Here is a 15,197-nt window from a genome sequence, read left to right as displayed (position 1 = left end):
TATTTTCCCGGCGAGTTTAAGGAATGTATTTTAAATGACGGCCGCCCCCCGCCGCGGGGCTCCCTACCGACAGGCGGGACGCACGGCCGGCCGGGCCCCGCGGGGGGCGCTGGGAGTTGTAGTGCGCGGGGGAGGCTCGGGGCTGGCACTGCGGCGGCGCCGGACTACAACCCCAGAACCCTCCGGGCGCCCCGCCGCCGGCCGCGGCCTCCCGAGTGGAGCGGCTTCGGCAGGCGGAGATCGGGCAGTGCGGTGGCTATGGTGCCTTTCCTCTGCGCCCCCGCGCCCTGACAGGAGGTGAGAGGCGGGAGCTGGCGTGTTGCGGGGGGGACGCGGCTCCGGCCCTGTCCCCGCGGCGCCCGGCCGTGAGGGGGCTGCCGCTGAGGGGGCTCCGCCGCCTCAGGCAGGTTGGGCCGGGAGGGGGGGTGGTTTCTGCGGCCCTTTCCGGTTTGCCCCCGCTCCCCGCCAGCCTGGCCTCGCTACGCGGACGGTTTGGTGCGCGTTGGGTTGGGGTGAGCCGGTACCGGCGGCGCTCGGCCTGTGCCGGGAGCTGCCGGCCCCCCCGGCGGGAGCCTGTGCCTCGGCCCCGGCCGGGCGCCCTCTGCCTCTCGCACATCGGTTGGTAAAATCATCGCCCCTGCCGCGTTCTTTTTGCCTCTCAGCTCCTAATGTATTAGCTAGGAGTGTTAATTCTCATCCTTTACTCCTGGATTTAATTTTTAATAGGAGTTTTGTAGAACTTGGAACTGTGAGATTGATTTCTAGAAGAAAAAAGCTGGCTGGTGGCACCGATTCTGTGTCTTACAGTTATCTTGAAACAGGGCGGGTGTTGGTCTCCTCTTTCTGGTGGCCAGTTCTCCAAAACTCGTAATATTTTTTTTAAACTGCTAACGCTGTTCTGGATAGCTTCAGAATGCATTTGTTTATAAATTGTTTCCTGTGACCTGCCTCCTGCAGGGCTTTACAGAGCAGCGGTGGCTCAAGGCCATGCGAGGCAACAGAGCTGGCGTTACTCATCACTGAATTATGTCTCTAGTAAACGCCTTTCTTTTTTTTTAACTTGTTTTATTTTTTTTTGCCTTGTAGGTAGTTAATGATTTACCAGTTTTTAACTAGCTTCAGCCAGCATCTCTTGTTACAGCAACATGGATCTTTAGATTAGGAGCCTAGTAAAATCTGTCCCTGAAGTGGTATTCAGACTGGTAACTTTTGTGAATCAGATATAAGAGCCTCAAGTATTGCAGCTGTAAAATGCTTGGGATATAAGAAAATTGAGTCTAGAATCAAAGGCAAGGGAGGATATCAACTATGTTGGCCAAAGCATGCTTTCTTCCATGGGACAACCAGTTCAGAAGTGATTGAGGTCTCTAGTTGTTCAACACCACCAGTGACAGAGTAAAATCAGATGGACTAAATAGCTAGAGGAAAAGAAACTCCATGTCTGCAAAAATGAAGATCTTTTCGAGTTGTTTGTATCGGTTCCGAGTTGTTCTGTATCTGTTTATTACAACAGCTGGTGGCCACATGTTTTCGTCATTTAATGGGAGTGACTCTTGGCCTGGGCACGGCTCCTTTTCGGACAGGTTTGTTTGCCAGTACTAGTTTTCTGCTTAATTATGTTTGCTACTGAGGACTGGCTGGTGTGACACACTGGGGTGTGACCCTGCAGAGGGAGATCTGTATGTTTACTTTAGGTTAGGTTGCTGCTAAATGGACAGAAAGCTTGATAATTGTTCAGAACTGTTGGTGAATAAAACCAGCTACTCTGAGCTGTGCAGTCATACTTTTTTTTTTTTCTCCAAACGCAAAAAAAAAAAAAGCTGCTACTTCTCTTCCAAATGCAGTTGAATGTATTGATACTGACCCCTGCAGCCCTGCATAGTTTGCCCAAATTGCTACATTCACTTGTAACAATTTTGGTTGATAAACCTGGCAGTGGAAATCCGGTGGGATGCTTGATTTGGTTGCGTCTGCATTTCCATGTCTTGTATGCATTTGTATAGCATTTGTATAGTCTTGTATAGCATTTGTATTGGAGAACTTAACTTAAACTTGGAAATTCACTTTCTCATTTAGTGAAAAGTTTCAGTTGCATGAGTGTGTGCTGCAAGGTCTCTCTTTTGCCTAGATGGTTTGATAGAAGAATTCATTTGATGTTAGACCCCATGAGACTGCATTTATATATATAAATGTTATAATATTTCAGATTTTGATACAGGTCACTTAAAGTCTGTGTCCTTGTACATGTTAGTACAGCAAACTCACCTTTGGGTTGTAGCTCTTAACAATCACATAATGATATGCTTGTAGGTCTGACACTGTCCAGTAGAAAAGTGGTTTTCCTGTTATGACCTGCAGAGCTGCTCTTGGAACTCAGTGGTGTGGATCCCAGAGATGGATGTAAAGAGAATCCACAAGAAGATCCTTTCTCTTTCTCTGGAAAAGCTGGACAGCCATTGAAAAGGCGTCACCAGTACTTCCTGCCGTTCTCCCTTTTCCTTCAAACCTTTGTGTAGAAGCCAGGAAGAAATAGAGAACCACAAGTATATAAACAGTTCAGAGCCTGTGTTTTGTTCTCTGACATAAAAAAATCATTGTGCCTTTTCCTCCCTGTTGATAAAGCGCAGCCTGGAATGTAACATCTGAAATAATGATTTTATATGACTTTGTATGGATTTTTTTTGCTAGACACATAAAATTCAGGATGTGAACATCTCCGCTTCTTGGAACACCCATAAGAAAGGGAGGTTTTTTGCACCCTTCTTATTTGTTGCATAAAGACAGAGATGGGTAGATAGAAAGAGAACATGCTCTGGGAAAGAATTCTGGGGGAAGAAAAAGAAGTAGTTTGAGCTTTGTTTTTTAAATAAGAGAAAATTGTAGAAAGGTGATGGAGTTGGTCTGATGTTAATGTATCTGAAATTCCTTATTTCTGAATTACAGTGCAAACAATGTTGCATGAAACAAATGTGATGTTGACTCTTTCCTTGTTCTGTTTCCTAGATCCAGTAACACCTTTCTTCCTACTTCTAAAGGTTGCTAAGGTTTCTCTTGATTTGGACACAGCACTGGTAAGTACACATCTTAATTAAGACAACATCTATTTTGTTACTGTCTTAATCGGGGATCTGTAACTAAAGCTGCAATTATAGCTATAAAGCTAGCAGAATTTACAAGATGGGACAAGTTTCCCCTGATGGGAGCATCATGGATATCTTACCTACAAATTCACTTTTCCTCGATAACCTGTGATGGGAAAATGAGCTATTTTCTGTGTCTTTCCCTTCCTACCTCAAGAGAAGCGCTAAGGACTTTTTTTTTCTTTTTTTGGAAAAAAAAAAAAAAAAAGGCAAACATCCACCCCCCAAAACCAAACACAATCACCAATAAAAAAGAAAAAAAACCCAAACCAAACAACCCCAAAAAAACAACAACAAAAAAACCCAACCAAAACCCCACCCTTGGTGCATCTATCTGGAATGGCTGGCAAAAACAAGGTATGCAGGGTGGCCTAAACGCACCTGGCAACTATAGGGTGAACTAGAGACTAAAGTCTTCTGTCCATGTAACTGGTACAGCAGAGGTAATAGAAAAATACAAATCTTCCCATGATGTCCTAAGTCCTGGCTGCATAGTCCTTGCCGTAACTATACTTTGATATAGCGTAGTTTTTTCCTTCCATCCTCCTCTATTAGAAAAGATGGGTGCACCTCACATCACTTCTTGCCCACCCTGTGTTAACTCTGCCCAGATTTTCATCATCTACTACTGCAAATGACTTTGCAGAAACAGTGGATTTCTGAAAACGGCCAGTCTTGTGCTTGTTCCAGCTGCTTCTGGCAGAGCTCTGTCTCAGAGTATGCCTTGCCTGCATGGAAGTTTTATCCAGGCAAAGGCAAACTCTTTATGGAAGAGCAATAGTATTGAGCCTGAGGAGAACAAAATTTGATGCTGTATTAGATCTAAGCTTATTTGTTATTTTGTCTTGGGTCCTCCTACCCAGGGAGTATCCTATTAATGACTTGTTATCTGAAGAGGTTACTGCCATGAGAACAGTAGCTTGCCCACGCTCAGTTATTCTTAGCAAAAATATAATGCCGTCTTTTGGATGAATAAGGTGCGTTTTTAGCATAAATGGGGTTGTCATTATTTCTTTTCAGCAGTACTTCTTTAAAAGAGTATGATCGGCAGTTAAGTGTTACCCACATACCATTGCAATGCTTCAGGGTCAGATGGCATAAAAAGTAAATAAACGCCTAATGCCTTCTTAGGAAACAAATTTGGCTTTATTTAGTTGCCTATAAATCAATAAACTGCTGGCTGGCTGTATAGCTTGATAATGCTTGTAGTCTGCTTCCACTATACATGGAAATTCCTTATCTGAAAAGTTCCCTGGGCATTTGATGTTTGCAGGTATAGAAGGACAGTAAGGGATCAGATCCTGTTTCCTCTTTGGTTGCAACCATGTCTGTAACCTTTCTGAGATACAGAAATTTAGTTATTTGTATATATATTATGTAGAACTTCTAGTACCTAAAGAATTGTTTTGTGACTTTAGAGAAATAAGCACAATGCAGTATAATGATTTGGAAGAAAATTCACTAGGAATTAATGGCTTAATGTCTCTCTGAGAATTTTCAAAGTATCTGCTGATTTTTTAGGTACTATAATTTTTAGTGTCCTGCTTCAAGTACACTCTGGGATGGATGCTCAGTGCCTGTTATGCATTAGGCCTCTTTAAAGTATCTGAAGCACCCAGAGACAGGATTACTCAAATTAATGAGTCTCTTTTGTTTTGGAAATTTTATTTTTTTTTAAAAGACACGTCATTGAGATTGTTTCCTCGGATCTCTGCAGGCAAGAGGCTATGTTAGGTACGCAGGCAGTGATTGAATTGAAAAGGAAGCAGTATTCTTTAAAGCTTCCTCTGAAGAAGAAAATGGGAAAGCTGAAAAGCCATCTGCTTTCTGGAATTGTTCATGTGCCTGGACAGCTGGTTTTGAAAGGCAGAAGTAGTGTGGAAGAACTGTTAATTGCTTTCAAAAAATCATAGTAAATTACTCAAAAGTGCTTGCCTTCTCTACTAGCCTATACAATGTGTGGATAACTGCCTGCGTGTGCATTCCTTGTCCAGGCTTATGATGCTGGTTTTAAGCAGTTCAAGTTTCCTCACGCAGCAGTGTGATAGGACTGACCGCGCACTCTGGTATTACCCCTGGGCTAAAGAGAGGGAGTGGCCAGTTGAGGAGCAAAGGAGCTTCTTAAATCCCACCCACTCGCTGACTCACCTTCTCCACTCAGACTCTGTAAAAGTATATGCAGTGACACAAGGTGAAAGGCTGTGTAGAATCACACGTTGAAGTGCTCCTTTTTTGATCTTGAACGTCGCAAATTTAGCAGTCTGTCAGCTGAGCAATCATAACAGTCTGTGTAAAAATCTGAGGTTTCACTAAAGTGTGAACTCGGTAGCGTTACCTCCACGTAAGTGTGTAAAGCAAAGAAGGTGCCAGAAGGTTACTGCCTACCAGCTACCACACAAGTCAACTATAGTCAGTCCTACGTCCATAAACTTTCACCCACTGATTTTTATTTTTTTATTTTTTCTTTTTAATTACAGGAAACAACTTCTGTGGGCAAAAATGGGCTGCCGGGATGTTCACGCAGCAACAGTACTGGCCTTCCTCAGTGGAACAGCCTCAGTAGCTGGACTCCTTGCAGCCGTTCTGCTTCCAAACTGGAGGCAAATGAGACTGTACACGTTCAACAAGAATGAGAGGAATGTGACTGTTTACACTGGACTCTGGATTAAGTGCGCTCGCTTTGATGGGAGCAGAGACTGTGTGATCTATGACCCACAGTGGTACACTGCTGTCGATCAACTGGATTTGCGTGTTCTTCAGTTCGCCCTTCCACTGAGTATGTTAACTGCCGTCTCCGCTCTGTTTCTCTGCTTGATTGGCATGTGTAACACAGCCTTTGTTTCCACCGTGCCAAACATCAAATTGGCCAAATGCCTTGTAAACAGTGCGGGCTGCCATCTCGTGGCTGGCCTCTTGTTCCTGCTTGCGTGTGCCATTTGTCTCACTCCATCAATCTGGGTCATTTTTTATAACAATTACCTGAACAGAAAATACGAGCCTGTCTTTAGCTTTGACATTTCTGTGTTTATTGCCATTGCCAGTGCTGGCGGTCTGTTTTTCACTTCCGTTCTGCTGTTTCTGTGGTACTGCGCATGTAAAAGCCTACCTTCTCCTTTCTGGCAGCCCCTCTATTCCCATGCCCCCAGCATGCACAGCTATGCCTCTCAGCCCTATTCTGCGCGCTCTCGCCTCTCTGCCATAGAGATCGACATTCCTGTTGTGACACATGCATCTTAAGAAGACACAGTCTTGGAAGCCAAGTTCTTGTGCTCATTCAGACCATGAAAATCACAGCTTGATTCTCTCTGCTGCCTTGCATTGAGCATAATCATTTGTAAGGTCAAGTTTCGCAAGGTGCAAAGCAATGGAGAGCTGAGTTCAGCAAGTCCGTTGCTGTTCTCATGTGTTACTTCCTGACCAACTCTTTTTTTTTTTTTTTTTAACTTTGAAGTCGCTACAGACAAAATTGCTGCTAATGCTGGGACAGTACACTAACAATAGTATCCGTTCATCCTTCTGCTAACTGAGATTAAAGCAGGTTTGAACATCTTTGCTACTTTGATAAGCTACGATTAGATTCTGATCCAGTTGTAAAAGCTCCATAGGTGGACCCTTCCACCCATGCATTATCCAAATGCCGGCAGTGGAACTGGGTGCAGGGGGTTCCCTGAATTTCTTGTTCACTTACACATGTGTATTTTAAGATGTGATGTCTGAAAAGGGTATTTGACAGACTAATTCAGTTCTGTAGCACTGTTCTGCGTTTTCCACTGCACACAAAAAGCTACCCAATCATGAACTTCTGTAATAGAATTAGGGTCAAATTACCCTATATTTTCAAAGTAGCTATCAGAAGAAACTGATTTAACTAATAGTGTTCTTCTGTACTGTAATAGCATTTTCTGACTTACTGGAGGCTAGAAAGTTTTTTGTGAATTTTATTTCTAGTCTGTTTTTTAATAAGTTAGCAAATTCATTAGATCTATTTTGTGATTAAAACAAAAACCACTTGTATTTAAAAATTCTGTTTAGAAACTTGAATGTTTTATTTGAAGGCCATCTTAAAGATGGGTTTTCAAGTAGGCTTTAAAGGTTTATTCAGTTCTGGAGAGAAATGTCACTCACTGCAAAATGGATTAAGAAAAGCATGAAGAATTCTGAAGGCTATGAAAGACTCTTCTAGAACACCGTACACAAGCTATAACAACATCTCTCTAGGAAGGAGGTTATAACCCTGGGGAGAGATTTTTAAATCTAGATTGTTTTGGTTTGGCTTTTTTTTTTTAATGTATATATAAGCAACAATGAGCTTGTGTGTTTTTCAGAGTTGATCTTTATGGTTGTTGGACTTTCCATGCTGTAGCTGATTTAATTACTGATTAAGACTTAACCTTTTCAGCCTTGTTCTGCAACACCTTTCAAGTTGAGCTATTTTAAAATCCAGTTATTTCCTATGCTGCCACCTCACAACTAGAGAAAGTTTCCTATTCCTGTTTTCTGTAAGATGAGGTTTTGAATAACTTGTGAGCATCACTTTGTAGCTCTATGAGGATGAGGAGGGATTATACATTCCCAACCTGGAATGTCTTTAGATAATTTTTTTTTCTTTCTGAAATGCAGAGCAGCTCAGCCCTAAAGATCAAAGTGTTCTAATGTGAGCTTTAAAATTACTTGGAAATTTGATAACAGTGAGTTGAAGAGTGTTGTAATTAAGTCAAGTATTTGATTTACTCAGATTTTGGCAAATTGAGATCTTGTGTTTAAGATGTCATTCCAGTAAGGAAAGTTATTTTGATTGGTGGCATTCTGGAGCTTAGTGGATATTTGTATTCCATTAATCCCAGAACAAATTTCCTTTGCTAAAAAATCAAAGAGAGTTCTTTAATTCCAGTTCTGCAAACTCATCCAAGGTCCTGAAAATGAGTTTGTTTCCTTTTCCGTGCATTAGAAATAGGAACAAATGCTGTGCTGGGCACACAGAATGTGTTGGGTTGGAAGGCACCTTTAAAGGTCATCTAGTCCAACCCCCCTGCAGAAAGCAGGGACGATCTTGTTCTGTTACACTCTGTGCAATAACAGTATATTAAGAGGAATCATTTGGGGGTTTCTGGTAGGCCGTGGGCTTTGGTGGACTTGGACTTTAACTTCCTTTGGAGGAGGCTGAGCTCTGTCATAAATGCCCAGCAGAGTCAGTAAAGCGACAGGCCTTTCAGGCAGGCTGCTTGATTAAATTGCAGTCTAAGGAATTAACACTGTAGATGATAAAGAATACTTAAGGAGACAGGCCTTTAAAGTTACATTAATTTAATACCCTCTTAGGTTTACAAGGTATGATGTTAAATGAAGTATCTTTTTTTTTTTTCTTTTTCCTTTTAATCAGATCGTGACTTGTATGGGATTAGAATATGTATAATTACGTGCAAGCCCACTTACTTTTCTTCAAAACTGAACTTTGCTTTACAGTTACTCTGGTTGTCCAACCTTTGATACTGTTGCTGTTTCAGCTGCCCGTATCCTTAGATGCTTTGTCAGGTCAAAGCAAAGGCTTGTGATTTCACGTCAGGTTGCTTCCCTGTCACTCCAGTGTCTTTTCTTCCTTGTGCCTTGCTTAAATTATGAGTTAGCCAGTAAATGTTAGTTTTCAGTCAGCATCTGGTATGCTTTTTGAGCCTGAATTTACAAAGCATTTTGATCATTTTGGTGGGATGATGAATACGTCTCTCAGTGGCTTTAAAAGGAGCTGAATCTTCAACATCTCCAGAGCAAGAAAAGCAGCCTGGCAAACTGGTGTTTTCTATGGAGAGTAAATGCAGCCAGTGTTTTGTCTATATGCTTTAAATAGCAGATGTCTCTGACAGCTCTTTTGTGTTCTGACTTTGATTTTTATGCACTAAACTTTCAATCAGTATTTGCTGCTGCCTAAGCTGTTATCTTGTTGCTTTGCAGTTTGTGTCTTTTCAAAAATCTGAGATGGATCTGAGTTATGAAAAGTGGGGATCCAAAAGTTAGTGGATTCCAGCGAAGGTTTCAGTTAAGGTCATCTTTATCAGTAGGACTGTTGCATCATGTTGTATCACCGAAGCACGGCTGGGTTTCTTTCAACAGTGCTGTTAATGTGAGTTTCTGCTGGATCCCAAGTGAAATTAACTGGAAGTGCTGTGCCGTATTTCTCCTTCTTTACGGAAGGGGTGGCCAACCTGTGATACTTGAGCCGAGTGCCACTCCAGCATTTCTCTTGCTAAGGTTACCGTCCTGCCCAGCGGCGGGGCCAGGGAGTGACAGGCCTCCCAGGATTTGGGGGAAGAACGCTTGTATCCTGCCGGTATCTGTGCCAGGGAAGAGCTGCTGTGGAGCAGTTAAACCCCCTGCCTCTGACCAGCCGTTCCTTCCTGGCAACTTCGCCGTGTGCAGGGCAGGCACTCTGAGCCTCGAACACAGGAGGATTTTAATTTGCGGCTCATGCAGTCAACGGTTGGGTGCTCTGGGATTACAGGAATTTGTAGGGGTTTTTTCCTAGTAATTCCTGTCCAACTTCTTAAGTTGTGTTTAATTACAGTGTTGGTTCTTTTTATGTGAAAAAGAAGATATGTATTTTTAATAAAACATTCTCCTACAGGTGCAGTTTATTTTGATCAATTTTTGTGGAAAACAGTAACTGCTAGAATATGAAAGACACTTTGTTTTGGTGTTGATCGCCAGACTTGCCAGACTGTTTCAGATGCCTTAACAGGGTTAAAATATGTTGCATGTATTTTAATTCATTAATTTTACAGGACTGCTGCTTTAAACAAAACAAAAAAAACTTCCAAAAAACCCAGACCGACCCCCTTCTGAAAGCTTGACTATTATTTATAATTTCCCTTTATTTTTATTGTAAACTAATCCTAAGAAGTACTAGGATTCCTTTTTCCTTAATGAGGAGGAGAATGATTTCCCTTAATCTGGAGGATTCCCTCTCTCTGCCTGCGGCCAGGACACGGGCTGGGGACCAGGGTCTGGTTCAGCCCCAGGGCAGGGCCAAAGCCTCAGTGTGCCATGGAAACGGGCGCAGTCCTCCCCCCACATCCAAAGCCCTGGCTCTTCCCTTTGTTAGTTCTGCTGCTCAGTCAGCCGGTGCTCACCCAGTGCAATTTGCTAACCCAGCCAAAAACTTACGTCTTGGGTTAGTTTTCTCCTAGACTGGTAAGATTTACATTGTGTTGAAAGGCGGTGGTGGCATTAGTCATCCTCCTGCCCTCTGTCCTCTGCTGTGCTGGCTGTGCTGTCAGCTGGGGAATCGTAGAATCATTACGGTTGGAAAAGACCTTTACTATCGAGTCCAACTGTTAACACTGCCAAGTTATCACTAAACCATGGCCCTCAGTACCACATCTACACTTCTTTTAAATGCCTTCAGGGATGGTGACTCAACCACTTCCCTGGGCAGCCTGTTCCAATGTTTGACAACCCTTTTGGTGAAGAAATTTTTCCTAATATCCAGTCTAAACCTTCCCTGGTGCAACTTGAGGCCGTTTCCTCTTGTCTTATCGCTTGTTACTTGGGAGAAGAGACCGACCCCCACCTCACTACACCCTCCTTTCAGGTAATTGTAGAGAGCCATAAGGTCTCCCCTCAGCCTCCTTTTCTCCAGGCTAAACCACCCCAGCTCCCTCAGCCGCTCCTCATAACACTTGTGCTCCAGACCCCCCACCAGCTTCACTGCCCTTCTCTGGACCCGCTCCAGCACCTCAGCATCTTTCTTGTAGCGAGGGGCCCAAAACTGGACACAGTATTAGAGGTGGGGCCTCACCAGTGCCAAGTACAGGGGGACAATCGCTTCCCTAGTCCTGCTGGCCACACTATTTCTGATACAGGCCAGAATATGCTACTGCCTGACATGTGAAAATGGTTTGGGCATCCCAGGGACTCGTGTCAGTCTGGAACGACGGTAACGTTTAGTGATGCTTCCTTTCTGTTGCATGCTGCTCCTGGCACCTACAGCTCGGCAGCACGATGGTGATTCGGCACCGAGCCTTTCCCCATCTTTATAGGGCAAAATACAAACCCTTTGAGCATTAGAAATGCCAATGCCATAGTGCAAGTTCAAAAAACAATCTGCGTTATTTATGCCTAATATAATGAGACTCACTGGTAATTCCTCTAGATTTCTAGAACTCTAAACTGGCAATCTAGTAAATTGGGGTTTTCTATTTGTTTGGGGAAGTAAAGTTTATATGAGAACAATTCTCGTGGAGGGTGCACAGTATAGAGCAGGTGTTGCCAGCAGTACAATTCACTCGAGGGGATGGAAAAACGATTTGATATTCTTTGCTTCTGCGGGTTCATGTCCTCCTTTGCTGTCACTTTCAGACAGGCCTCCTGTCCCTGAGAGTTGGTATAAACCTAGGCACTGGTTGGGTGTTGACATAAATGATGTGATGCAGAAAACTCAATTTCTCCCAAAACGTGGGAATGCCTCATTTTTTTCATATTAAAATTCCTAAAAAAAAACATCCCATGCATTTGCGCTCATTGAAAACAAATCTCTTGGCAGATTTTCCCCTGTTTTATTTCACAGGAACTGAATTAATGTACGTGATTCAGCAGGTATGTATCGTTACTTATCCCTTCTTGTATCTGCTGAGCAGGCAGGTAACGCACCTTAGGCACAGCATAAGCTTTTTTGTACGTTTTTTGTTCCACTGCTGCATCAACATTCATCAAACTGGACACACAGAGGCCTCATCGAAGGGTAAGAGAGTGGTTTCTGTTTTCAAAACTGCTTTTTATTTGTGTTCCAAATGGTCAATTTGGTTATTCAGGTAATAGGCTGCTTGGGATGGGGCCCTTGTCTTTTGGGTGCAGCAGCTTCAAGATGTAAAGGCTGGGCGCAGGGCAGGAGAAATTGTGGTGAGCTGGGGGGTGAGAGTGGTCAAAGCTGTTCTGAGGAGAGAGACTAGAAAGCTGGACTGCAAGGGCAAGGTGGTTGTCTTAGTTTCTGTTCTAATGAAGAGCAAAATATGTAATTAAAGCTCTAAGTATTTGAATAAGCTTCTTGGCACCACAGACTCCTGGAATATGATAAGCAAGCTTTGAAAACACAGCGTATGAGTGCTGCCCAAGCAGCGTATGTCCTTGGGAACCACAGATGTTGGCCTAAGCGCTGAGCATCCCTTCCCAGCTCCATGCCATGCCAGAAGCTGCTGCATAGCCACCACTGCCAAGGGTGACATTTTAGCACCAAAGCCTGGCGCTCTCCGGTCTCTCTGGAATCTCACTACTTGGTATGGCAGCACTTCCACCAGTGAGAGGGTCTGTAACCATGGCTATTGCAGTAGTTTTCTTCCCAAAGCCAACATATATTAATAAACAAATACGTAAGATCATTTACAAAGTCATACTTATGGAGTTTACATAAATACTAGCCATTCGGTCAAACAGAAATCATTTCCTAAAACAGGTCCTGGATGTATCTTAACTTACTGCAGACACTTTTTGACCTCGTATTCTAAAGGCTTTCACATGTGATTTCTTGATGGCCTTAAGCAGATGTAAATATAGTCTGCTACCAGAAGATGATGAAATCCCATCTTCTTGCTCCTTTTGCTATTTATTTTCTCCTCCGCTGATTTAGTTTCCAGCCTCCCAGGCGCTGACCCGGGCTGCCTCCCGGTGACGAGCTCTACTGCAACATAAAGGAAGAATATGTGAGTGGAAGAAGATGATGATGATGACAACCTTTGATTCTTCATGAAACCTTACTTTGAGATCTTTGTTTTCTTATCTCATGAGCATTTTACATATAGAAGACTCTATGAGTTCTGATTGTTATTTTTTTCAAGGCAGATTGTGTTTATTAATTGTAGAGGTGGTTGAAAAATGCTGTGTTTTGAGAGACACATTGAACATTTATTAGCAAGGCAAAAAAATCACGTTTCAGAAGTTTGTTCCCTGTTCTTTCATTTCCTCACTCACTCAGAAAAAGGAAGTATGACAAAGAAAAAAAAATGCAACAAAGGAAAAAAAGAGTTGATTTCTTTTTTTATTGAATCTGAAGATTACACTGCTTTAAACTATATATGTCTTAAGAAATCTCAACCAATGATGATATTAGTAAGGAAAAGTGCTATTTTTTGAGTAGGTGAATGGTGCTAAATATTAACATTTGCATTAGCTTTATAGGTTAGATCAGAACGGTTTAGTGTCATCTCTGAAGACTTAGCACGATGAATGACTATTATTGCACTGTTTTGACTCTTTAATAAAGCTAGCAACGATAAAATGCTTGGGCTCTTTCTACTGCTGTGCTAAAGTGTCCTATAGACAGATTGAATTTCCTGGCAAAAGTATCACCTCAGGAAGCGGCTGACAAGGAATTATGTTCTCACAAAATAGGCTCGGTGGGAGGGCATTCTTTTTACAGTACAGTACAGATAAATCAGATTGCACAAATTTGGCTGCCTCCTGTGGCTGCCGATTCTGCTTGATTCAATTCTACATCTCCCAGAGGAGGCCTTGAAAAAATTATTCACCTTTCTGTTCTTTCTGAGGCTGGTGGGACAGGGACCTTCAGATCTGACCTGCCATCTGCAACTCGCACCAAATGCTGTTGACCTCCACAACTGCAGAGGGGAGGAGATTTATCTCCCTTGCAAGGGAGGGTCAGCCTAACGACTGGGAAAGAGGTGGCTCCGGTAGCTTGGTGGCACCACAGCATGGGCAGCCATGATGCAGGAGGTTTCTGGCGTTGCGGCTCAGCAAATACTGAGGTGCCGGTGGGGCTTTCGGCAGTTCTTTTGCCAGCTGCCACCGGGTTACAGAATTCATCGTTCATTATGGTACATCAGTTCCAGTCAGTTTGCACGAATGCTTTCGAAAGCCATGTGGCTGTACCTTAATTAGCCGAGGAGTTATGAGAACCTTGAGAACCACTAATCTCAGCGGCTGATGCCTATATGCCTCACTCGAGAAGCCACCTGAGAGCTGTAATTCTCTCTGGCTCTCAGCACTAATCTGCTCACAGCTCCTGGAGGAGATCTTGAACTCTGGGCAGAAAAGAATTTGCTGGGACGAGGTTTCACTACTCACAGTAAGATTCAAACACATCCCAGAGACTTTTTGGCTTAAAACACAGGAGAAGAACTCAAACAGCTCTTATTAGATAGATAACATGAAACCAACATAATTTAATGCAATATACCTCTGAGCTGCTTGTGTCTGCAGACTGAAGTACAAAACCCCCGCAGCTTTTGAGTTCGACGCTCAGGTCGGCTAAGTAAATTACCATTTCTTGAGAAGAAAGGCTGTCTTTGAGAGTTTCTGTCCTCTGAAAATTGTCCTTTTCCTCTAAGACCCTTTCTATGTATCATAGCTGTATTTGTTTCATGGGCAGCTCCATTCCCAAAAGAATTCCAGCCTTTTCTCCCTGTTTTCCTAACCTGGGCAAGTCAGTTCTCTGGGTCCAGCTTTCCACAGCAGCCCTCCAGGAGGCATCTTTTACCAGTTAATGTCTCAGGTGTCACCTTCTTATTTTTGCAGGGCACCAGAGCTGTCACGCGGGTCCGTAGAAGCTTCTATATGATCTATCGTAGATAACACAGTCTATGATTGAATTTGCTCGGATATTATTTAAATGAGCACTAAAATTGATCATGCTTCCTGAATTGGTTCTGGAAATTATTTTTTCTCACAGCTATTTTTACAATGTTTTGCATTTCACTTTGTTATTGATAATCATCTACTGTAGCAATTTAACACCTTTCCTTTGCTTTATTTCTGTGCCCAGCTGTCACACCTTTTTCCTAACAGGAACAAATACAAGTTCGTAATGGCTGAAAGCTATTAATTTGTTTTCTTGAGCTCTTAAACTTTCCTATATGGCTTGACATGATTACTATATTCCCAGAAAATACTGTCTGTGCCCAACCACCGTGCATTTTATGTCTCTTGCTGGATAAGTAGCATAACTGTGACTGAACGTAAGAAGGGAGAACGTAGCAGACGGCAGGACTTCCTTTTCCATCAGCACAGGCACAGAGGAAAACACCAGAAATTTGGACATCAGGTTTGAACTGAAAA

At 42.9% G+C, this 15,197-nt stretch overlaps 1 protein-coding gene across 8 annotated transcripts; it reads left to right on the top strand.

Annotated features, from left to right (window-relative positions):
• The first annotated feature begins 158 nt into the window (after nucleotides 1–158).
• CLDN12 (claudin 12) lies at nucleotides 159–13,401 on the top strand. 8 transcript variants are annotated; one of them, XM_054192149.1, is made up of 5 exons: nucleotides 159–297; nucleotides 1,514–1,583; nucleotides 2,359–2,543; nucleotides 3,004–3,071; nucleotides 5,618–13,401. In XM_054192149.1, the coding sequence occupies exon 5, from the start codon at nucleotides 5,640–5,642 to the stop codon at nucleotides 6,375–6,377; it is 738 nt and encodes a 245-aa protein (XP_054048124.1). In that variant the 5' UTR covers nucleotides 159–297; nucleotides 1,514–1,583; nucleotides 2,359–2,543; nucleotides 3,004–3,071; nucleotides 5,618–5,639; the 3' UTR covers nucleotides 6,378–13,401. The 8 variants fall into 8 exon arrangements, 7 of the variants coding, with proteins under 7 accessions (XP_054048124.1, XP_054048125.1, XP_054048123.1 ...); XR_008464948.1 differs by lacking the exons at nucleotides 1,514–1,583; nucleotides 2,359–2,543 and having other exon boundaries at nucleotides 167–297; nucleotides 5,618–11,726; nucleotides 11,857–11,871; nucleotides 12,754–13,401; XM_054192150.1 differs by lacking the exon at nucleotides 2,359–2,543.
• The last annotated feature ends 1,796 nt before the right edge of the window (nucleotides 13,402–15,197 follow it).

The sequence above is a fragment of the Rissa tridactyla genome, chromosome 2 (assembly GCF_028500815.1).
Source record: "Rissa tridactyla isolate bRisTri1 chromosome 2, bRisTri1.patW.cur.20221130, whole genome shotgun sequence".
NCBI classification, from domain to species: Eukaryota; Metazoa; Chordata; class Aves; order Charadriiformes; family Laridae; genus Rissa; species Rissa tridactyla.
The sequence above is the reverse complement of the archived record's forward strand: the minus strand, read 5'-3'. Positions and strand labels throughout refer to the sequence as shown.

Excerpts from the sequence above, each read along its gene's own strand:
- CLDN12 (XM_054192150.1), top strand. The coding sequence starts at position 5,640 with ATGGGCTGCCGGGATGTTCACGCAGCAACAGTACTGGCCTTCCTCAGT.